Genomic DNA, 24,884 nt, shown 5'->3' with positions numbered 1-24,884 from the left:
ACTTGTTCAGTTTATGTCTCAGTTGTTGAATCTGGTTATGTTCATACAAATATTTACACATGTTAAGTTTGCTGAAAATAAATGCAGTTGACAGTGAGAGGATTTTTTTTTTTGCAGAGTTTATGTATGTGTAACAGTATAACTTTAGACAGTCCCCTCGCCCATACCCGGGCGCGAACCAGGGACCCTCTGCACACATCAACAACCGTCACCCACGATGCATCGTTACCCATCGCTGCAGCAAAAGCCACGGCCCTTGCAGAGCAAGGGGAACCACCACTTCCAAGGTTTCAGAGCAAGTGACGTCACCGATTGAAACGCTATTTAGCGCGCACCACCGCTGACTAGCTAGCCGTTTCACATCCGTTACATATGCTTGTATGTATATAGAATGTACAGTTACATTGATGGAAGCTACAGTCTATCCGCAATATTAAAGGGAGTAGACAGCTTTTTTTCTCTGTTAGCCATATTGAAAATGAAAGGCTTTTAAAATATTTGTTTGTGAATTGTTGCATTGATCAAGTGTGCAACTTTATGTGCAATATGGTTTAGATGAGAAGCTCCTGTGTAGTTCGAATAGCTAGCCTTATTTTGTTTGTCTATATACTATGGTGTTTACTATATGCTAATATCTGTTCACCTACATGAAGCAGGAATATAGCTTTGGACCTACCACATCTAAGGCTAAAGTAAGGATAGTGTAAACAGAAAAGTTGCAAATCTGATGTTGAAGAAATAAAGATCTTACGACACATTTTTGACGAATATAAATACGCACACACACACTGCTGAGAGCGGCCATTTCAAAGAAAGGTCTATAACTGTGATATGTGGTTGTTTTTTCCACTACTATACTTAGACCCGGCTGCTCAACCCTGCACCTTAAAGGCGGCTGCACTATATACAAAGACATGGAATCACTGGCCACTTTAATAATGTTTGCATTTTATTCTACTGTATTTAGTCAATTTCACTCCGACATTGATTGTCCTAAAAATGTATGTACAGTTGAAGTTGGAAGTTTACATACACCTTAGGCAAATACATTTAAACTCAGAAGAATTCCCTGTCTTCAGTCAGTTAGGATCACTACTTTATTTTAAGAACGTGATATGTCAGAATAATCGTAGAGAGAATGATTTATTTCAGCTTTTATTTCTTTCATCACATTTCCAGTGGGTCAGAAGTTTACATACACTCAATTAGTATTTGGTAGCATTGCCTTTAAATTGTTTAACTTGGATCAAATGTTTCGGGTTTCGGGTAGCCTTCCACAAGCTTCCCATTCCTCCTGACAGAACTGGTGTAACTAAGTCAGGTTTGTAGGCCACCTTGTTCGCACACGCTTTTTCAGTTCTGCCCACACATTTTCTATAAGATTGAGGTCAGGGCTTTGTGATGGCCACTCTTATACCTTGTCTTTGTTGTCCTTAAGTATTTTGCCACAACTTTGGAAGTGTGCTTGGGGTCATTGTCCATTTGGAAGACCCATTTGGAAGACCCATTTGCGACCAAGCTTAAACTTCCTGACTAATGTCTTGAGATGTTGCTTCAATATATCCACATAATTTTCCTACCTCATGATGTCATTTATTTTGTGAAGTGCACCAGTCCCTCCTGTAGCAAAGCACCCCCACAACATGATGCTGCCACAACCGTGCTTCACGTTTGGGATGGTGTTCTTCGGCCTGCAAGCCTCCCCCTTTTACCTCCAAACATAACGATGTTCATTGTTGCCAAACAGTTCTATTTTTGCTTCATCAGACCAGAGGACATTCTCCCAAAAAGTACAATCTTTTCCCCCATGTGCAGTTGCAAACCGCAGTCTGGCTTTTTTATGGCTGTTTTGGAGCAGTGGATTCTTCCTTGCTGAGCGGCCTTTCAGGTTATGTCGATATAGGACTTGTTTTACTGTGGATATAGATACTTTTGTACCTCTTTCCTCCAGCATCTTCACAAGGTCCTTTGCTGTTGTTCTGGGATTGATTTGCACTTTTCGCACCAAAGTACATTTATCTCTAGGAGACAGAACTCAGTGTCTCTTTCCTGAGCGGCTGCGTGGTTCCATGGTGTTTATACTTGCGTACAATTGTTTGTACAGATGAATGTGGATGAGCGTGCTACCTAGGCGTTTGGAAATTGCTCCCAAGGATGAACAACGACCCTTTTCTGAGGTCTTGGCTGATTTCTTTTGATTTTCCCATGAAGTAAAGCAAAGAGGCACTGAGTTTGAAGGTAGACCTTGAAATACATCCACAGGTACACCTCCAATTGACTCAAATGATGTTAATTAGTCTATCAGAACTTCTAAAGCCATGACATAATTTTCTGGAATTTTCCAAGCTGTTTAAAGACACAGTCAACTTAGTGTATGTAATCTTCTGACCCACTGGAATTGTGATACAGTGAATTATAAGTGAAATAATCTGTCTGTAAACAGTTGTTGGAAAAATGACTTGTGTCATGCACAAAGTAGATGTCCTAACTGACTTGCCAAAACTATAGTTTGTTAACAAGAAATTTATGGAGTGGTTGAAAAGCGAGTTTTAATGACTCCAACCTAAGTGTATGTAAACTTCCCACTTCAACTGTATTACTTAATTCCATTCTTTTACTTTTAGATGTGTGTGTTGTTGTGAATTGTTAGATTCTACTGCACTGTTGGAGCTAGGAACACAAGCATTGATTTGATTTGAATGCACTGACTTGAAGTGACCAAATTGTGTGTGTGTGTTATAAATAATGTGTGTGTGTCTCTCTCTCTCTGTTTCAGACAGGCTCAGGGAAGACCCATACCATGGGGACAGGGTTTGACATGAACGTGCAGGAGAAGGACCAGGGTATCATCCCGCGGGCTGTTCGTCAGCTGTTCCTGGGCATCCAGGAGAGGAAGACACAGGCCCAGCAGCAGGGCACACACCCTCCAGAGTTTAAAGTCAGTGCACAGTTCCTAGAGGTAAGAACCCACACACATACAGTAGGCAGGCACCCTCAAACACACGCAGTAGCAGCAGTAGCCCCTAGAGTGGGATATTGTATCATGCACGCACACACAGACACAGACAGACGCGCGCGCACACACACACAGACACATGAACGCACACACAGACACAAACGCACAAACACGTACACACAACACAGACACACACACACAGATGTGCTCACACATACACACTCAAACATATACACACACAGACATGCACAGACACACACACAAATACCACCCAGTTATTTGGGCCACCCACCCAGTTCAGAGGAGATGAAAATCTCTTTAGTATAAAATATTGTCGTCCAGGGATGCGTTGTATGTTGTCATTTGTCATTCTTGCCTTTGATTGTGTGTGTGTGTGTGTGTGTGTGTGTGTGTGTGTGTGTGTGTGTGTGTGTGTGTGTGTGTGTGTGTGTGTGTGTGTGTGTGTGTGTGAGGGTAATATGAACTTTAACCAGATGTGAAGGGGATGCAGGGATCAGCCCTGGTGAAGCTACAGGACGTGACATTGTGATGACAGCTGAAACAGGATCCTGACGACTGATCTGATGTTGGTCATCAGCTGTGATGTTACCCAGAATGAGAATATGAACAGACAGACGTTTGGGAGACATGAGCTTATTTATATGTGTCATTGACATTAACTGGCTGTAGCAAGAGGTGCCTGGTACACACTCAGGTGTCTGGCTTGTAGTGAAGTAATATTTGATATACAGTATATGTATAATACCAGTCAAAGGTTTGGACACCTACTCATTCAAGGGTTTTTCTTTATTTTGACTTTTTTCCTACATTGTAGAATAATAGTGAAGACATCGAAACTATGAAATAACACATATGGAATCATGTAGGAACCAATAAAGTTAAACAAATCAAAATATATTTTATACTTGATGACAGCTTTGCACACTCTTGGCATTCTCTCAACCAGCTTCATGAGGTAGTCACCTGGAATGCTTTTCCAACATTCTTGAAGGAGTTCTCACATATGCTGAGCATTTGTTGGCTGCTTTTCCTTCACTCTGCGGTCCAACTCATCCCAAACCATCTCAATTGGGTTGAGGTCGGGTGATTGTGGAGGCCAGGTCATCTGATGCAGCACTCCATCACTCTCCTTCTTGGTCAAATAGCCCTTACACTGCTTGGAGGTGTGTTTTGGGTCATTGTCCTGTTGAAAAACAAATGATAGTCCCACTAAGCACAAACCAGATGGGATGACGTATCACTGCAGAATGCTGTGGTAGCCATCCTTGTTAAGTGTGCCTGTCGTTAGTTCAGGTGTAGGCTGTTTGTCCGGTCATTGGGTTATCAGTACTGATGATAAAAAGACGTTGGCCAGGGTTAATGTGTGTGTGTCTGTGTGTCTGTGTGTGTGTGTGTGTGTGTCCTGTGAAGTGGGAACTTCTGAGTTGATTCTTGACCTCTCACAACCTTTAACCTTATTGCTTCCTAAAGGTCAGAGGTTATGTAGTACACCATTTGATCCTTGCCCTTTCATCGCTCACTGTCTACTGTGTGTATTTAATGTATGTGTGTGTGTATTCCAGCTGTACAATGAGGAGATCCTAGATCTGTTTGACGGAGCCAGAGACCCAGACTGTAAGAGCAGGAAGTCTAATATCAAGATCCATGAGGATGGCAGCGGCTCCATCTACACCACCGGAGTCACCTCACGACTTGTCAACTCAGAGGAAGAGGTGTGTGTGTGTGTGTGTGTGTGTGTGTGTGTGTGTGTGCATGCGCTATGACTGGGCGATATGGACAACTTCACGATATGGGAGATTCACGATACACTGTATATCTTGATTTCAAAAAGAATATTCTCAAAATAATCTTTGTTGTACAGTTAAAGGTGAAATACACCTCATTTCTAACAGTCAGCAATTTCCTAATGAATTCAGGGCTTGTGAAATTATACCTAGGATAAATATAAGCCTTCCAGAACCATAAGACCCACTGATTTTATCAAAATTGTTTTACCTGATTTTGTTGTTGTTGCAGTAATCACTGATCTGGCTTTCAAGTCTGTCTATGAGAATGCCCTTTTTGTTACACATTTCACCAGAACCATGCATAATGCACATTCACTAATAATGAGAAAAATCTTGCAGCCGGCATTATATAAAATGAACACAGGTTTCAAACAATATCTCAAGCACAAGCCCACATACTAGTGAGTAGCCAGCTAATCTTTATATTTCAAGTTTTTCTATCTTGGATCTATTTGCTATTTGCTAACTTATTTCTCAGAATGAGAACGAGTTGTCAATTCCTTATATAATTGTGTTTTATGCTTATTGCACATTTAGAAAACACAGACTAGACAGCTAGTATAACAGTCTTTGGCTTAAATGCTGCTAGCGGTACATAGTGCTGCTAGCGGTACATAGTGCTGCTAGCGGTACATAGTGCCGCGTGAAACAAACTGAGCACACATTTGTCAGATTCAATGTTCATTGATACTCCTTTTTGTAGTATTGTCTTCTCTGCTCACAATATGAGGAGTTGAGACATAAAAAGGGTCTCATTAGAAAGGTTCACTTCTCTAGCACAGTAAAATAATAATGTGTTTCGGTTTCCATATGACCGATTCTGGACCAAACTTAAATTGCAAATAGCGAGAGAGGAAAAAAGTGATCTCTCATCTTTGTTATTGCGAGTGGCAGGGGGAGCGGCTTGGTGTATGTGTGTGTGTGTGTGTGTAAACGGGAAGGTACACAGTCACAGCAGAAGGAGCGAAGGAGATCAAAAAGATAACATGACAACAAGCGGACATACTCGTAATACTCATGCTCGTAAAAAAACAAAACATTTAATAAAAACTAGGGTATTGCGAAACAGGCATTTGGAAAACTGCGCTAAAACATACATTCAAATGTGATGTATTGCCCAGCCCTAGTGTGTACAGTACTAACAGTTTGTGTATTACAGCTGTTACAGTGTCTGAAGCTGGGAGCGTTGTCTCGTACCACGGCCAGTACCCAGATGAACGCATCTAGTTCCAGATCTCACGCCATCTTCACCATCAACCTCTGTCAGATGAGAGTCTGTCAACAAACTGAGGTAGGGTTGGAGGGAGGGAGAGAGGAGGGCGAGGGAGGGAGTTATGGATCAGAGAGGGTAGATACAGTGCTTATAGAAAATCTACACCCCCTTGAACCTTTTTCACATTTTGTTGTGTCAGTGCCTCAGTTTCATGCATTTAAATGCGTTTTGTTTTTCTACGTATCTACACACCATATGATTTATGCATTTTTTTGGGTGAAAATAATGCTGTATTAACAGTGATAGCAATGCGAAATGTCATTCTGAGAAAACATCACTAACGTTACACACAGTTGATACACGTCGATTGCCGTTTCTTCCCCATCACTGTCATCAGAAGACACTACAATGTCTTCAATGAAAATGTTTTTGCCTAAATCAGGGATTTCCTCATCGTCTGATTCATTTTTCAGAGTCCGAGAGAGCCAGCATGGCACAAACGTCCTCCAGAAAGTAGTCCATCACAACTTTTTCCCACTGAACTTTGTCGATAGCGCCTGATAAATTCAGCAGCATATTTGCAGTTCTCCATGGCTAACTTTATATCTTTCGAAAAAAAAATGCAGTAGAAAGGATTATGTATGTATAATGAGCAGCTCATTTAAAGACACAAGATGCTACACTGCAGACCAATCTGAAACTCATCTCTCTGCATGTCCAACACACTCATTATCACAGCCAATCATGGCTAGCAGGTTTTGGCTTAACCAACTATGCTCGTAATTTAACAACTTTATTCGTATTTACAGATGGCATAGAATTTTGTTATTAAGGCACATAAAAGTCCACATGTTCCAGAAGGCATTTCTGCCCAAAAAAGCATTATTTGTTAAACGTTCAAATGGCTCTCCTGTGAAGTCGTGACTTGCAACATACACCTAGTTTCCTGAAACGGGTCACATTTACCTTTTTATTCCTTAGCCACTCCACTGTAGCTTTGGCCGTGTGCATTGGGTTGTTGTCATGCTGAAAGGTGAAATGCTGTCCCAGTTACAGCTTTCTTGCAGAGCACAGCAGGTTTTCCTCTAGGACTTTTCTGTACATTGCTCCATTCATTTCCACTTCTATCCTGATAATTCCCTGGCGATGAGAAACATCCCCATTACATGATGCTGCTACCTCCATGCTTCACAGTAGGGATGAGTGTTCTTTGGGTGAGGTGTTGTGTTTGCTCCAAACATATCGCTTTACATTCAGGTCAAACAGTTACATTTCTGTTTCGTCAGAACACTACACTTTTTGCCACGAGGCTACAGAATCAAGTGTTTTTTTTTACATACTTCAAATGCGATTCCAAGTGGGCTTTCTTGAGTAATGGCTTCCTTCTTGCCACGCTACCATACATGCAACATTTGTGGAGTGCTTGAAATATTGTTATCACATGCACACTTTGACCAGTCTTCGCCTTAAAAGCCTGGAGCTCTTTGAAAGTTTCCATTTGACTCTTGGTAACCACTCTAATCAGTCTCCTGCTTGCTCGGTCATCCAGTTTGGAGGGACGGCCTGAGCTCCGCAGGGTATCGGTGGTGCCATACACTTTCCACTTCTTAGCAATTGTCTTGACCGTGCTCTAAGAGATATTCAAGGCCTTTGAAATCTTTTTATACCCATCCACTGATCTGTGCCTTTCCAGAACTTGGTTCCGGATTTCCTTTGAAAGCTCCTTTGTGCTCAAGGTTGAGTTTTTGCTTTGCAATTCACTACCCAGCAGAGGGAACCTACAGGAACTGCTGAATTTATCCCGAAATCATGTGAATCACTACAATTTAACACAGGTGGAGGCCAATTAACTTGGTGTGTGATTTTGAAGGTAATTGGTTACACTTGAGCTAATTTGGGATTACTATTACACGGGAGCTGGACACTTATCCAACCAAGATATTTCTGTTTTGATTTTCTAAAGAAAACCTGGACTCTTTTTTTCACTTGGAAGTTGTGGAGTAGGATGTGTAGATCAATGGGGAAAAACTATTTTAATGAATTTTAATTCCAGGCTATAAGGCAACAAAAGGGGAACATTTTGAAAGGTAGTGTAGACTTTCTAAAGGCACTGTTGATGTATTGACTTAGGGAGAGACTCAAAGAGAATAAATAAAGGTAGAAGAGGGGAAAAGAGGAGTGAAGAGGAGAAAGATGAACGTATCAGACCGAGTGACAAGTAAAGTAATGACAGTAATACAAATAATTAAAACGTTTGAATTAGTGTTTGTTGATAATTGTTCACTAATTGTGGTCTCTCTATCCGTCTCTCTCTCTCTCTCTCTCTCCAGGAGAATGGTGAGGTGAACGGAGGTGTAAATGGAGGTGTGATTGGGGAGGTGAACGGTGATGAAAATGGAGGTGTGATTGGGGAGGTGAACGGAGAGGTGAATGGTGTTGTCGGAGATGGAGGGTCAATTATCAAGCCTGAGTATGAGACTCTGATGGCCAAGTTTCACTTTGTGGACCTAGCTGGATCAGAGAGACTCAAACGCACCGGAGCAACGGGAGAACGGGCTCGGGAGGGCATATCCATCAACTGTGGACTGGTGAGGAGTGTGTTTGTGTGTGTGCGTGTGCTGCCACTTCCAAGGAGCAGGACACTAACCCGTACGTACGCTTATAAGAAATCCCACTAGGCCCTCCGACAAATCATCAAACAGGCAAAGCATTAATAAGATTGAATCCTACAATACTGCCTCTGACTCTCGTCTGATGTGGTAGGGCTTGCAAACTATCACGGATTACAAAGGGAAGCCAAGCCGTGAGCTGCTTAGTGACTAGAGCCTACCAGACAAGCTAAATGCCTATTCTATGCTCGCTTCAAGGCAAGCAAAACTGAACAATGCATGAGAGCACCAGCTGTTCCGGACGACTGTGTGATCACGCTCTCTGTAGCTGATGTGAGTTAGACCTTTAAACAGATTAAATCAAATCAAATCAAATCAAATGTATTTATATAGCCCTTCGTACATCAGCTGATATCTCAAAGTGCTGTACAGAAACCCAGCCTAAAACCCCAAACAGCAAGCAATGCAGGTGTAGAAGCACGGTGGCTAGGAAAAACTCCCTAGAAAGGGACATTCACAAGGCTGCATGGCCTGATGGACTACCAGGACGCACACTCAGAGCATGTGCTGACCAGCTGTAAAGTGTCTTCACTGACATTGTCAACCTATCCCTGACCCAGTCTATATTAGCTACACTTTTCAAGCAGACCACAATAGTTCCTGTGCCCAAGACTGCCAAAGTGACTTGTCTAAATGACTATCGCCCCATAGCACTCACATCTGTAGCCATGATTTAAGATGACGCCGACAGAGATGGTCGCCTTGCTTCGCGTTCTTTAATGTCACTTTAACAATGTTTACATATCTTACATTGCTCATATCTGATGTATATACTGTATTGAGACACAATCACAGGACACTTTAATAAACAGGCCGGCTCTTTTCCGGCCGACTTTTTTCTCTGTATACATCAATGATGTCGCTCTTGCTGCTGTTGATTCTCTGATCCACCTCTACGCAGGCGACACCATTCTGTATACATCTGGCCCTTCTTTGGACACTGTGCTAACAAACCTCCAAACGAGCTTCAATGCCATTCAACACTCCTTCCATTGCCTCCAACTGCTTTTAAATGCTAGTACATGCTCTTCAACCGATCGCTGCCCGCACCCCCCTGCCCGACTAGCATCACTACCCTGGATGGTTCTGATCTAGAATATGTGGACAACTACAAATACCTAGGTGCCTGGTTAGACTGTAAACACTCCTTCCAGACTCACATTAACAATCTCCAATCCAAAGTTAAATCTAGAATCGGCTTCCTATTTCGTAACAAAGACTCCTTCACTCATGCCGCCAACATACCCTCATAAAACTGACTATCCTACCGATCCTTGACTTTGGCGATGTCATTTACAAAATAGCCCCCAACACTACTCAGCAAACTGGATGTAGTCTATCACTGTGCCATCCGTTTTATAACCAAAGCCCCATATACTACCCACCACTGCGACCTGTATGCTCTCGTTGGCTGGCCCTCACTACATATCCTTCGCCAAACCCACTGGCTCCAGGTCATCCTTAAGTCTTTGCAAGGTAAAGCCCCGCCATTTAATCCAAGTAAAAATTCCATGTTTTAGGTCAATTAGGATTACCACTTTATTTTAAGAATGTGAAATATCAGAATAATAGTAGAGCGAATTATTAATTCATCTTTTATTTATTTAATCACATTCCCAGTTGCTCAGAAGTTTACATACATTCAATTAGTACATAGTAGCATTGCCTTTTAAATTGTTTAACTTGGGTCAAACATTTCGGGTAGCCTTCCACAAGCTTCCCACAATAGGTTGGGTGAATTTTGCCGCATTCCTTCTAACAGAGCTGGTGTAACTGAGTCAGCTTTGTAGGCCTCCTTGCTCGCACACACTTTTTTAGTTCTGCCCACAAATTTTCTATATGATTGAGGTCAGGGCTTTGTGATGGCCACTTCAATACATTGACTTAGTTGTCCTAAAGCCATTTTGCTACAACTTTGGAAGTATGCTTGGGGTCATTGTCCATTTGGAAGACCCGTTTGCGACCAAGCTTTAACTTCCTGACTGATGTCTTGAGATGTTGCTTCAATATATCCACATAATTGTCCTACCTCATGATGCCATCTATTTTGTGAAGTGCACCAGTCCCTCCTGCAAGCAAAGCACCCCCACAACATGATGCTGACACCCCCGTGCTTCACGGTTGGGATGGTGTTCTTCAGCTTGCAAGCCTCCCCCTTTTTCCTCCAAACATAACGATGGTCATTATGGCCAAATAGTTATATATATTTTTTTCATCAGACCAGAGGACATTTCTCCATAAAGTACGATCTTTGTCCCCATGTGCAGTTGCAAACCGTAGTCTGGCTTTTCTACGGCGGTTTTGGAGCAGTGGTTTCGTCCTTGCTGAGCGGCCTTTCAGGATTGGTCGATATAGGACTCATTTTACTGTGGATATAGATTATTTTGTACCTGTTTCCTCCAGCATCTTCACAAGGTCCTTTGCTGTTGGGATTGATTTGAACTTTTCGCACCAAAGTACGTTCATCTCTAGGAGACAGAACCTTCCTGAGCGGTATGACGGCTGCGTGGTCCCATGGTGTTTATACTTGCGTACTATTGTTTGTACAGATGAACGTGGTACCTTCAGGCTTTTGGAAATTGCTCCCAAGCATGAACCAGTCTTGTGGAGGCCTTCAATTATTTTTTGAGGTCTTCGCTGATTTCTTTTGGTTTCCTATGAAGTAAAGCAAAGAGGCACTGAGTTTGAAGGTAGACCTTGAAATACATCCACAGGTACACCTCCAATTGACTCAAATGATTTCAATTAGCCTTTCAGAAGCTTCTAAAGCCATGACATAATTTTCTGGAACTTTCCAATCTGTTTAAAGGCACAGTCAATTTAGTGTATGGAAACTTCTGTCCCACTGGAATTGTGATACAGTGAATTATAAGTGAAATAATCTGCCTGTAAACAATTTTTGGAAAATGACTTGTGTCATGCACAAAGTAGATGTCCTAACCGACTTGCCAAAAATATAGTTTGTTAACAAGATTTTTGTGGAGTGGTTGAAAAACGAGTTTTAATGACTCCAACCTAAGTGTATGTAAACGTCCGACTTCAACTGTATATCACACCAATATTAATGCTAAATTGTAATTATTTTCGCCTCTATGGCCTATTTATTGCCTACCTCCCTGCTCTTCTGCATTTGCTCACACTGTACATGGCTCTTTCTATATTTTATTTTGTGTTATTGACTGTATGTTTGTTTGTGTGTAACTCTGTTGTTGTTTTTGTCGCACTGCTATGCTTTATCTTGGCCAGGTCGCAGTTGTAAATGAGAACTTGTTCTCAACTGGCCTACCTGGTTAAATAAAGTGAAATAAAATCAATGGATCACTAGACATTTTGAACAATGCTACTTTAAATAATGCCACGTTAGTAATGTTTACATATCTTACATTACTCATATCACATGTATATACTGTATTTTATACCATCTACTGCACCTTGCCTATGCTGCTCGGCCATCGCTCATTCATATACTTATATGTACATATTCTCATTCACCCCTTTATATGTGTGTGTATTAGGTAGTTGTTGGGAAATTGTTAGATTACGTGTTAGATATTACAGCACTGTCGGAACTAGAAGCACAAGCCCTTCGCTACACTCACATTAACATCTGCTCACCATGTGTATGTGACCAATAAAATTTGATTTGATGAAATGCTTAGAAAAGCTGGTCATGGCTCACATCAACACCATCATCCCAGACACCCTGCACCCACTCCAATTCGTATACTGCCCCAACAGATCCACAGATGACGCAATCTCTATTGTACTCCACACTGCCCTTTCTCACTCAGACAATAGGAACACCTACGTCAGAATGCTGTTCCTTGACGACAGCTCAGCATTCAACACCATAGTGTCCTCCAAGCTCATCACTAAGCTCAGGACCCTGGGACACCTTCCCCTGCAATTGGATCCTGGACTTCTTGACGGGTGGTGTAGGTAGACAGGTGTTGGTGTAGGTCGACAGCAACACATCCGCCACGCTGAGCCTCAACACGGGGTCCCGTGCCGGGTTGCGTGCTTAGTCCCCTCCTGTACTCCCTGTTTACCCACGACAGCGTGGCCGCGCATGACTCCAACACCCATCATTAAGTTTGCCAACGACACTACAGTGGTAGGCTTGATCACTGACGATCAAGTTTCTTGGTGTCCACATCACTAAGGATCTATCGTGGTCAGTCCCAACACAGCTGTGAAAAGGGCATGAAAACGACTCTTCCCCCTCAGGACACTGAGAATTTGTCATGGGCTCTCAGATCCTCAAAACATTCTACAGCTACACCATTGAGAGCACCATTGTCAAAATCCTGAAGTATCCCTTTAATCCAGTCATTCTTTTGAAATTATTGATCCCCTGGGCCTGAATTGTGCTCTCTGGTGTATTTTGGACGTTGAGAGTGGGCTCCTGTGACTGGATATGTTTTTTAATAATATTTGTTTTGCCTCTGTCCCCATGTGGGCCCCTTCATTAATCTGTGTGTGTGTGTGTGTGTGTGTGATGATGTTGTGTTTGTGTTTTAATTGGTGCTGAGAAACGTGATGATGATGGTTATGAGTATGTGTTCTAGCTGGCTTTGGGGAATGTGATCAGTGCTCTGGGGGACCAGGCTAAGAAAGGAGGACATGTTCCCTACAGAGACTCTAAACTAACGCGCCTACTACAGGACTCACTGGGAGGAAACAGGTAACACACACACGCACCTACTCATTCATTGGTTTTTCTTTATTTTATACAATGTAAAATAATAATGAAGACATCAAAACTATGAAATAACACATACTACATCATGTAGTAACCAAAAAAGTGTTACATTTTAGATTCTTCAAAGTAGCCACCCTTTGCCTTGATGACAGCTTTGCACACTCTTGGCATTCTCTCAACCAGCTTCACCTGGAATGCTTTTCCGCCAGTCTTGAAGGAGTTCCCACATACGCTGAGCACTTGTTGGCTGATATTCCTTCACTCTGCAGTCCAACTCATCCCAAACCATCTCAGTTCGGTTGAGGTCAGATGTTTGTGGAGGCCAAGCCATCTGATGCAGCACTCCATCACTCTCCTTCTTGGTCAAATAGCCCTTACACATGCTTCACGGTGAGAGCTACACATGTGGAGATGATCCGTTCACCTACTCTGCGTCTCACAAAGGCACGGTGGCTGGAACCAAAAATCTCAAATTTGGATTCATCAGGGCAAAGGACAGATTTCCACCGGTCTAATGTCCATTGCTCGTGTTTCATAATCCCAAGCAAGTCTCTTCTTATTATTGGTGTCCTTTAGTAGTGGTTTCTTTGCAGCTATTCGACCACAAAGGCCTGATTCGTGCAGTCTCTTCTGAACAGTTGGTGTTGAGATATATCTGTTACTTCAACTCTGAACCATTAATGTGGGCTGCAATTTCTGAGGCTGGTAACTCTTATGAACTTATCCTCTGCAGCAGAGGTAATTTTGTGTATTTCTTTCCTGTGGAAAGTTTCATCACAGCACTTGATGGTTTTTGAGGCTGCACTTGAAGAAACTTTCAAAGTTCTTCTGTATATCACCCCTACCTTGTCACAACACAACTGATTGGCTCAAACGCATCAAGAAGGAAAGAAATTCCACAAGTTAACTTTTAACAAGGCACACCTGTTAAAACTTCTCAAGAATCGGTGTCCCGCTAGCGAGACAACTTCCAGTGAAACTGGAGGGCGTGCAATTCAAATAAATAATCATAAATATTATGGATTTTAAACATTTAGGTACATATAAATGTCTTATATCGGCTGAAATCTTAAATTCATGTTAATATAACTGCACTGTCCGATTTACAGTAGCTATTACAGCTAAAACATGCCATGCGATTGTTTGAGGACGGCACCCCACATCTAAATATTTTTCCACCGGCACAGGTTTTTTTCCACCAGCACATATAACAATTAAATATTAACTTACTTTTTGAAAATCTTCCTCTGATTTGTCATCCAAAGGGTCCCATCTATAACATGTAGTGTTGTTTTGTTAGATAAAATCCTTCTTTATATCCCAAAAAGTCTGTTTAGTTGGCACCATCGATTTGAGTAATCCACTCGTTCAACTTGCAGAAAAGGAATCCAAAAATCTACCCCTAAACTTTGTTTCAACAAGTCAAAATACTTTTCTATTTACTCCTCAGATACCCTAAAATGTAATCAAACTATATTATTTATTTCAGAAAGAAGTATGTTCGATAGGAAACCAATTTAAGCAGGTGCGAAATGTCTTCATGGTGTGTGCAAATACGAATTTCCAAGACTGTGTCCTTCTCCTAAAACTGTTATTTCTTATTAGTTTTTGAAGTTATTCGCCTGAAACTAAGAAGTTTTAATTGAAAGGCATTCCAGGTGACTACCTCATGAAGTTGGTTGAGAGAATGCCAAGAGTGTGCAAAGCTGTCATCAAGGCAAAGTTTGGCTACTTTGAAGAATCTCAAATATAAAATACATTTGGATTTGTTTCACTTTTTTTGGTTACTACATGATTCCATATGTGTTATTTCATAGTTTTGATGTCTTCACTATTATTCTGCAATGTAGAAAATAGTAAAAATAAAGAAAAACCCTTGACTGAGTAGATGTGGTGTCCAAACTTTTGACTGGTACTGTACATGCATGCGCTTACACACACACACACACACACACACACACACACACTAGCATGTCGTATTCCTTTCCTCTCTCCAGTCGTACTTTGATGATCGCGTGTGTGAGTCCGTCGGATCGGGACTTCATGGAGACCCTGAACACACTGAAGTACGCCAACAGAGCCAGGAACATCAAGAACAAGGTGGTGGTGAACCAAGACAAGACCAGCCAACAGATGTCTGTCCTGAGGGCTGAGATTGCCAGGCTACAAATGGAACTTATGGAGTATAAAGCGGTGAGGAGAGATGGAGGGATAGCAGGAGGGACAGAGGTTTGGGATTGGGGGAGGGAGGGAGGGATGGGGTAAGGGGGGGTAGAGAGAATGAGGGAGGGATGGAGTCAGGGAGCGATGGATAAAGGGAGAGAAGAAGGGAAATGGATAGAGATATAGGAGGGCGGAGAGGTTGGAGGATGGAGAAGTGGGAGGAGGGACCAATGGAGAGAGGAAGGGATGTCGGGACTTGGGAGAGACAAAAGGAAGTGAGGATGGAGGGATGGAAAGAAGGAATGGAAAAATATCCCTTCCCTCTTGTTAAGCAACTTTAACCTTTGGCCTAGAAGATTACAGGAAGCATAGGGATGGTTTAGAGCAATAATGTTATTAAGAGAGAGTTAATGGTGCATAACCAATGGATGACCGTGTTGAGTTGTAGGAAAGATTCGTTCGGAGTTGGAGAGTAATGGAGCATGTGATTGGCTGAAATAATGTTGTCTCATTTATGATTGGCTGAGGTGTTAACCAGTATGTAAAGAAATAAAATGGAAAATGGGAATTTTTACCAACAAGTGATATAAAAATCAATATTCTCTTTGTTGGTTGAATGAAATGTCATTGTTCTGTATGTTCATTGGAGGAGATAAAATATTCCTGTATGTGTATTGTCCCCCTCCCCAGGGTAAGCGTGTGGCAGGTGAGGACGGCTCGGAGGGCTTCAGTGATCTGTTCCAGGAGAACTCGATGTTACAGAGAGAGAACGACACGCTACGCATGCGAGTCAAAGCCATGCAGGAGACCATCGACCACCTCAACACACGGGTAACCACGCTCCTCGCCAACGAGGTCAGCACGCTGCTGGCCAAGTCGGGTAAGACCGAGAGAGACTCTCCAATGGGATTGGCTGATTGTTGAAGATTGTGGCTGTCTGAAAACATTGATAGCTATTAAATCCTTTTTCTCTCCTTCCTTGTTTAATCAATTCCTACACATCCCTCTCAAGGTGAATTGGAGGAGAGGACCCAAGGTCCATCCATCCCTTAGACCTTCTCCTCCAATGAGCTTTGAGAGGAATTGAGGAGACTAGGATTTGACCACTAAAAAGGCTTTCAGACACAGACCATATCATGTAGTTAATTAAGAAGTGTTAATCTCTTGTGTCTCAATGTGACCTCACGGTGACCTGACTGTGAACTCTGACCTTTTGACCTCTAGGTGAGGGCAATGAGGAGATTGGTGCTCTGATACAGAACTATATCAGAGAGATCGAGGAGCTCAGGTAAGAGTCTGTAATGAGCTTTAGACTGAGCGGGGGGGAAAGCAGTTCACGGAGTTGCAGCTCACTGTGTTTTGCCGTTACTGCACTGTTCATGGAGTTTGTATCTTTTTGTAGTTTGAGGAACTTTCAGATTATGTTCTGTATATACCGTAAGAGTTAAGTTTGACTGATGACATCTGTTTGTCTTCTTGTTCTCTCTACAACACCCCCCCCCCCAGATCAAAGCTCCTGGAGAGCGAGTCGATGAACGAGTGTCTTCGTCGCAGTGTAACCCGTCTCTCCTCCCGCTCCCCGTTCACCACCTCCTCCTCTCATAGCTCCACCCCAGGGCCACACCCCTTAGGCTCCTCCCCTTCCCTTTCCATGGAGGCGGAGATGACGGACGTGATTCGTCGAGCCAAGACGGACATCGAGAGGCTGAAGAAGAAGGAGAGGAGACAGAGGAGGATGAGGTAAGAGGAGAGGAAGAGGGGAGGAATGGGACAAGGATGGTAGTGGAGTAATGATCGCACAGTGACAAGCAGCTCTCACTGCCACTGGAGGGAGGGAGGGAGAGCGAGCGAGGGAGGGAGAGCGAGAGAGATGGACGGATAGAGGGAGATCAAGAAAGGGAGTGTGAGAGGTCTCTGCTAATAACTGAGCTCTCCGTGTTCACTTGGCAACAGTCCCAAAACACAATGGCAGATTTTTTTTTTTTTTGGAAGAGTCCCAAACTAAATCAGACAAATCAAATCAAAGGCACATGGTATGTAAACAATATTAGTAATAGATTAATATGGTAAATAAATAATAAACTGCTTATTGGGTCACAGCTGTTATGAGCTGTGCCTTCTCTCTCTACTTTGTGTGTGTGTGTGTGTGTGTCCTACTCTGATCCCGGGTCAATATGTTCTACTTGCAGCCCAGAGAAAGAGAAAGGGTTGAAGAAACGAGCGAAGCTTCATTCTCATGAGAACGGACATAATGGAGAAAACGGCCAGATGGACTCGGATGACAACTACACAGAGGACGTGATGTCACCTCTGCAGGAGGAGGAGAGCGGGTGTGACGAGGAAGAGGAGGAGGGGAGGGACGAAGAGGAGTTTGACAGTGATGAGAGTCTGGTGGACTCCGACTCGGACTCTGATGAGAAAGGTTAGTGGATGACAACAATGGCAGCGGCAGAAGTGTCTCCATTCCAATTCAACCTATTGCCGTTGTGTACTGTCGCTTTGACAGGATTGATGCGCATCAGCAATATGGTGAAAGGACAATTTTGTCCTCTGTTTGGCTGTATGGTACTTTCACCATATTGCTTAACCTGTCCAATCCTTTCAGATCTACAAGGAGTACCTAATTAGCATTAGGGCTAGGAGTTGATTTGAAATGTGCAACTGCCCCACTCTACTGTAACATGTCTGTCTTAGAGCCACAGTGTTCACCTCTTGACCCTTGACCTCTCTTTGCTCTCTGCCCTCTAACCCCCTGCAGCTAATTTCCAGGTGGATCTGGCAGACCTGACGAGTGAGATTGAGATCAAGCAGAAGTTGATAGATGAGCTGGAGAACAGTCAGAAGAGACTGCTGCAGCTCAAGCTACAGTATGAAGAGAAACTCATCCTGCTGCAGAACAAGATCAGAGACACACAGCTTGAGAGAGATAGAGTACTGCACAACCTCTGTGAGTAGAACTATGGGTAATGTAGGCACACAGGATCCCCTCAGTGAGTGGAGCGACGCATAGATGCTGAATAGACACGCTGCTCTCTGTCTCGATTGTACCTCTTTCAGACACACTTTATCTATCTTCCTTCCCTCTCTCCTCCTTCAGTGTCTATGGAGAACTACACGGAGGAGAAGGCTAGCAGGATTAAATCCGAGTATGAGAAGAGGCTGAAGGAGATGAACAGAGACCTGCTGAAACTGCAGGCAGCACAGAAGGAACACACGAGGCTACTGAAGAACCAGGGACGCTATGAACAGGAACTAAAGAAACTGCAGCAGGAGGTCAACGAGATGAAGAAAGCCAAGGTGAGGAGGAGGAGGAGGAGGAGAAGGAGGAGCAGGGAAGGATGTTAGCTCTGTAGGCTACATTAAGTGCATTTCTATTATATGCAATGTTGAGACCTTTGCCCGTCCCCTACCCAATAAGTGAGACAAAGGAGTCAAATCTAGGAAATGCTGACGTGAAGATCCGGGTCAACATTTGTTCCTTGCACCTCAATAACGCTCCGGGCACTGATGGTACTCTCCAGCTAAGTGCAGTGTGTCCTCCCGGTCTCCAGGTGGCACTGATGAAGCAGATGAAGGAGGAGCAGCTGAGGAGGAGGATGATGGAGGCCAAGAGGAACAGAGAGATCGCTCAGCTCAAGAAGGAGCAGCGACGACAGGAAGTATGTGTGTGTGTGTGTGTGTGTGTTTTTGTGCTGAAAGAAAGTACCTGCTTCACATGATCACCCCCCTAGTAGACTGCAGTTTCTAAAGCCATCACTCTTCTGGTTACCAGTTGATCTCCAACTTTCTTATCAACCGCCCTGGGAATGGAACCTGCAACTTTTCAGCTATTAGCCTGCTTCTCTAATCCATAGGCTGCCCTCGGATCTACATTTTTGTCTATTGTTAATGTATCGCTCTCTCTCTGTTTATCTGTTACCCATTTCCAGGTTACTGACTTTGAGACATGTATGGTTAATATACAGAGTCACCCATATATTGACTGACCTCTCCCCTATCAGTACCAGATTCGTTCGTTGGAGAGTCAGAAGCGTCAGCAGGAGCTGGTACTGAGGAGAAAGAGCCAGGAGGTGACAGCCTTACGACGTTTGGCTAAACCCATGTCTGGACGTATGGCTAGACGACTACAGCCCCTAGACTCCGGAGCAGAACTGTCTGCCAGCACCACCTCCTCTGAACCAGAGTCCAACCGGTAGGTAGTGCCGCTATACAGAGGTTGTATCCCAAATGGCACCCCATTCTCTATAGTGTTAACATACACTGTAAAAATGGCCTGTTATTTTTCAACTAACTTACCTGTAAGTTACTGTAAAAAAAAAAAACCTGTATGTTACTGTACCATATTTTACAGTATACTGTTAGTATTTTTATGGTATAATATTTTATGGTATACTAATACTGTTACCGTAATTGATTTACAGTACCAATAATGCTACTGTAGTCATTTTATGGTAACAAATACTCTTACTGTAAAGCCTTATTTGCATTTTTATTTTATTTTTCAATTCCTCAGCAATCCACAGGGAATTAACAGTAATTTTCTTAATATGTGCATGCTTATTAGTAACTGGAATAAGCAATGGTCTAAGACACTGCATCTCAGTGCAAGAGGCTTCACTGCAGTATCTGGTTGCATCACATCTGGCTGTGATTGGCGGCACACAATTGGCCCAGCGTCGTCTGGGTTTGGACCGGGGTAGACCATCATTGTAAATATGAATTTGTTCTTAACTGACTTGCCTAGTTAAATAAAGGTTAATTAAAATGTAATTTAAAAAAAATCATAAATGTGTCAAGTGCAGCTTCTGTTTGATCCTCATTACACACCACCGACCAACAAATATTCTTTACATCAACAACATAGGAATCACTACAACTTATTGTATGACCTCTTGTACACTATATTAGGCCCAGCCTTTGGAACGTTGTTTTTCCTAGATATGGCTACAATATTGTGATCACTACATCCGATGGATCTGAATACTGCTTTCAAGCTAATTTCTGCAGCATTAGTAAAGATGTGATCAATACATGTTGATTTCATTCCTGTGCTGTCTGTAACTACCTTGGTAGGTTGACTATTAACCTGAACCAGGTAGCAGGCTCTGGTTACAGTTTGAAGCTTTTTCTTGAGTGGGCAGCTTGATGAAAGCCAGTCAATATTTAAATCACCCAGAAAATAAAGTCTCTGTTGGTGTCACATACATTATTAAGCATTTCACACATGTTATCCAGATACTGTCTGTTAACACTTGGTGGTCTATAGCAGCTTCCCACCAGAATGAGCTTTAGGTGAGGCAGATCAATCTGTAGCCATATTACTTCAACAGTATTTAACATGAGATCCTCTTTCATTCTTTACAGGAATGTGGTTCTGAATATGAACAGCAACACTATTGGCATTTCTGTATTTTCTATAAATGTTATAACCTTGTATTTTTACCACTGTATCATCAAAGATATTATCCAAGTGAGTTTCAGAGATTGTCAGAATATTTTATTTATTTAACAAGGCAAGTCAGTTAAGAACAAATTCTTATTTTCAATGACGGCCTAGGAACAGTGGGTTGGGGCAGAACGACAGATTTGTACCTTGTCAGCTCGGGGGTTTGAACTTGCAACCTTCCGGTTAATAGTCCAACCACTAGGCTACCCTGCCGCCCCTTATGAATGTCATCTGTTACTAGCAAATTATTGATTTCATGAACCTACATATGTTTACATGGGCTATTTTGAGCACTTTTCTTTTATTTATCCGTTATTTTACCAGGTAAGTTGACTGAGAACATGTTCTCATTTGCAGCAACAACCTGGGGAATAGTTACAGGGGAGAGGAGCGGGATGAATGAGACAATTGTAAACTGGGGAATATTAGGTGACCGTGATGGTTTGAGGGCCAGATTGGGAATTTAGCCAGGACACCGGGGTTAACACCCCTACTCTTACGATAAGTGCCGTGGGATATTTAATGACCTCAGAGAGTCAGGACACCCTTTTAACATCCCATCTGAAAGACGGCACCCTACACAGGGCAGTGTCCCCAATCACTGCCCTGGGGTATTGGGATATTTTTTTAGACCAGAGGAAAGAGTGCCTCCTACTGGCCCTCCAACACCACTTCCAGCAGCATCTGGTCTCCCATCCAGGAACTGACCAGGACCAACCCTGCTTAGCTTCAGAAGCAAGCCAGCAGTGGTATGCTGGGTGGTATGCTACTGGGGTGCTTCCTTGTTTTCATTTTCATTCTTTACTGGGAAGCTTAGTAGAAGTAGATATGCTCATGTTATTTATGTTAGTGCAGGGTGAGCTGCAGACAGTGGACATCCTCCTAGGCCACACCGCCTCAGTGCCAATAGTAGAGATCTGGTTCGTAGGCATATGATTACTGCATACAATAGCTGTAGGATCAGCAGAGGCATTCAAAGCAGTTAGATGGACATAAATGAAGTTACTTACATTGTGTCTACCAATGCCCCTGGTGTAATGTACATTTGCTGAAGCATTATGACAATTCTGCGTCACAATAGTAGGGATTAGCTGAGCTGGGCTTGGGTCATTGATAAGTCATTGTCACAACGCAGCCGAATATTGGATCAGGAACCCAAAGTATTTGTGTTGGATCCTGTCCTCCTTGTAAAAAGTGTTTTGTTTCCAAAAGGTATCGAAATTGTCAACAGCCATTGAGCTGCAATAATCACGTAGCCAGTTGTGAAGAGAAAGAATCCTGCTAAAGGGTTCAATGCCACGATTCAGAGAGGGCACAGGGTCAGATATGATGGGTCTTCTATTAGTGTCTAGCAGAGAGTCAATCAGCTCTTTAAAATCCAGTTTAAACTGTTCAGAGCTGCCCTTCATCATGTCATTAAAACCCACATGGACTATGATGGAAATCAATTCTATGTCCCGACGTAGTACATTCGGGAGCAGCTTATTAACGTCATTTACTCAAGCTCCGAGATAGGACCTTGTTTTTGCAGCAGGGACGGTTTACATTTCTTTCCACCCATGACTGTATTTGTTAGTGACAGAGACATGGTTGTTGGCTTCCTTCATTTTTCAGTTCTGTGGCCTTCACTAAGTGAAAATGATTTATTTGTATGACTTGCCTTTCTGACTGTACATTTATAATATAAATGAAGTGCTACAAACAAATGAATGCAGATAAAATAACCAAACAGGCAGCAATTAACTAAGATATTACATTTATTATAATAATTAGCAAAAAAAAAAAAGTATCTTGCTTCGGAGTATGTGCTTTGTTTTGGTTGCTCGTTTGCTTTAAGTGTCGCGTTCTGCTTTGAATATTGGCAAATACAGTAAGTGAACTGCTACTGGGTTTTATGTAGCATTTTCTTTTTACGGTAATGTCCAAAATACATCAAATATTTCCCGTCCATTGAATTTCTTCCCACAATGTAATTTACGGTAATCTACTGTATTCAGTTCATACAGTATGAATGAAGTCTGTTGACTATACAGCAATTTACCATGACAATTACAAGATTGTTTTTAACAGTGTAGGAAATAGGTTCCAGTGTGTTTTTGTTAAACAGTTGATATAAACACAACTTTCTTCCGCTTCATAGTTTTGTGTTGGTTGTTTTATATTGTGTTTCAGTTGAATTATAACTTGGTTTTATAATGTACAATTACAAAATAAAGTAAAAAATAACTCCTCTCTCTCTCTCTCTCTCTCTCTCTCTCTCTCTCTCTCTCTCTCTCTCTCTCTCTCTCCTCTCTCCTCTCTCCTCTCTCCTCTCTCCTCTCTCTCTCTCTCTCTCTCTCTCTCTCAGGACCTCAACCAAAGTGTCTAACATAGTGAGACAGTGGAACACCAAGATGAATGGCTACCTGGGAGAGAGCGAGGGGATTACTACCAACGGGACACAGGTTGTTGGGTAAGTCATGGCAGGGAGTGTGTGTGCCGTAGATTGTCAGGTCAGATGCAGAGCAGGGACTGGTGTGTGTGTGTATCTGGTGTGTGTACATGTTTTTGATGCATCGCCAGGTGAGAGAAAGGATGTGTGTGAGAGTGTCAATGTGAGACGTGTGTGTGTGTGTGTGTGTGTGTGTGCCTGCGAGCCTGCAAGGTCAGATTGAGATTAGGTATGACTCTGTTGACATTTACTTAGCCAAGGCTTTCATCAGCTTCAATAAAGTTTTATTCAATTTTACAAAGCCATTTATCGAATTCCCTTCAAAATGAATTGACAGGAGTGACTTACTTAGTCTGATCATCTCTCTCCTTCCTCCTCTTCCTCCCTCTCCTTCCCTCGCTCCTCTACCTTCTCCCTCTCTTTCCCGCCCCCTCTCCTTTTTCCTTCCTCACTCCCTGCTCCCCTCCTCTCTCTTCCCCTACTCCAGCAGCAGCACTAAGGATTGATATAGCTGTGAAATGATTGACAGTTGACCTGTATTGTAACGTCCAAAACTGTATCTTTCTCTGTCTGTGCAGCAGTAGGACGCGTGTCCAGCAGCGCAAGGGTGTTCTCGTGGGCAGCAGTAGTTTCTCCAAGGCGGCCCGTCAGAAGTGGCAGACTCTAGAGAGGAGGATCCTGGACATCGTCATGCAGAGGATGACCATCACCAACGTCGAGGCCGACATGGACCGACTCATCAAGGTACTGTGATGTCACTTCCTTTGCACTCTAGGGAGACTTCCTCTTAACTTTTAGTGCATTGCGATGCACTTGCGAACTCATTATTGCTGACTTCCTTCACAACATGCATCATTCCTCCCCGTCTGTTAATGATCTGGCTAACATGTTTTTTTCTTTCTCTCTCTTGTGTGTGAGACAGAAGCGAGAGGAGCTGTCTGTGCAGCAGGAGGCACTGTTGCGTAAAAGGCAGGTGCTTATGGCCGAGGGGGAGGGGCCTGACGGGGAGGACCGCCTAGTCCAGGAAATGAACGAGGACATTGAGGTTCTGAATGCAAACATAGACTACATCAACGACAGCCTATCAGACTGCCAGGCAACCATCGTTCAGATAGAGGAGACCAAGGTGAGAACACACGCACACACATTAGTGTAAAATGTCCTAGTTCTGGTGTACGGAGCTCTGTGCGGCCTACTGAAGCCTGGGTGTTTCCTGCAGGATGAGCTGGACTCGGTGGACACCTCAGTGGTCATCAGCTCCTGCTCTCTGGCTGAGGCCCGACACCTCCTGGACCACTTCCTCAAGGCCTCCATTGACAAGGTAACTAACATGGGCCACGACCCAGGACCATCTGGTGGCTACAGTAGTTCATAGTTTAGAGTCTAGATATACCATAACACACACTCCAAAGTAATGTCTACTGAACGTTCTCAACTTGGAAATAGTCTCTATCAGCTCCTCATCAGTTTACAATTATTTTGGCAAATGTTGTGCA

The 24,884-nt window shown here is 42.9% G+C and overlaps 1 protein-coding gene across 8 annotated transcripts in view; it reads left to right on the top strand.

The window, feature by feature from the left end:
• LOC110527715 (kinesin-like protein KIF21B) overlaps window positions 1-24,884 on the top strand; it is a 127,879-nt gene that overhangs the window by 75,947 nt on the left and 27,048 nt on the right. For all 8 annotated transcript variants that reach the window (XM_090240725.1, XM_090240723.1, XM_090240724.1 and 5 more), the window contains exons 3-20: window positions 2,777-2,959; window positions 4,540-4,689; window positions 5,924-6,055; window positions 8,308-8,565; window positions 13,215-13,330; window positions 15,346-15,541; window positions 16,202-16,391; window positions 16,736-16,799; window positions 17,018-17,251; window positions 17,701-17,933; window positions 18,270-18,458; window positions 18,609-18,808; window positions 19,063-19,170; window positions 19,513-19,703; window positions 23,305-23,409; window positions 23,967-24,132; window positions 24,311-24,514; window positions 24,608-24,709. In XM_090240725.1, coding sequence (XP_090096851.1) covers window positions 2,777-2,959; window positions 4,540-4,689; window positions 5,924-6,055; window positions 8,308-8,565; window positions 13,215-13,330; window positions 15,346-15,541; window positions 16,202-16,391; window positions 16,736-16,799; window positions 17,018-17,251; window positions 17,701-17,933; window positions 18,270-18,458; window positions 18,609-18,808; window positions 19,063-19,170; window positions 19,513-19,703; window positions 23,305-23,409; window positions 23,967-24,132; window positions 24,311-24,514; window positions 24,608-24,709 — 3,021 coding nt within the window. The remainder of the gene's footprint in view (window positions 1-2,776; window positions 2,960-4,539; window positions 4,690-5,923; window positions 6,056-8,307; window positions 8,566-13,214; window positions 13,331-15,345; window positions 15,542-16,201; window positions 16,392-16,735; window positions 16,800-17,017; window positions 17,252-17,700; window positions 17,934-18,269; window positions 18,459-18,608; window positions 18,809-19,062; window positions 19,171-19,512; window positions 19,704-23,304; window positions 23,410-23,966; window positions 24,133-24,310; window positions 24,515-24,607; window positions 24,710-24,884) is intronic.

The sequence above is a fragment of the Oncorhynchus mykiss genome, chromosome 7, assembly GCF_057628025.1.
Source record: "Oncorhynchus mykiss isolate SJ-2025 chromosome 7, ASM5762802v1, whole genome shotgun sequence".
Lineage (NCBI taxonomy): Eukaryota > Metazoa > Chordata > Actinopteri > Salmoniformes > Salmonidae > Oncorhynchus > Oncorhynchus mykiss.
This window is presented reverse-complemented; position numbering and strand designations above follow the sequence as displayed.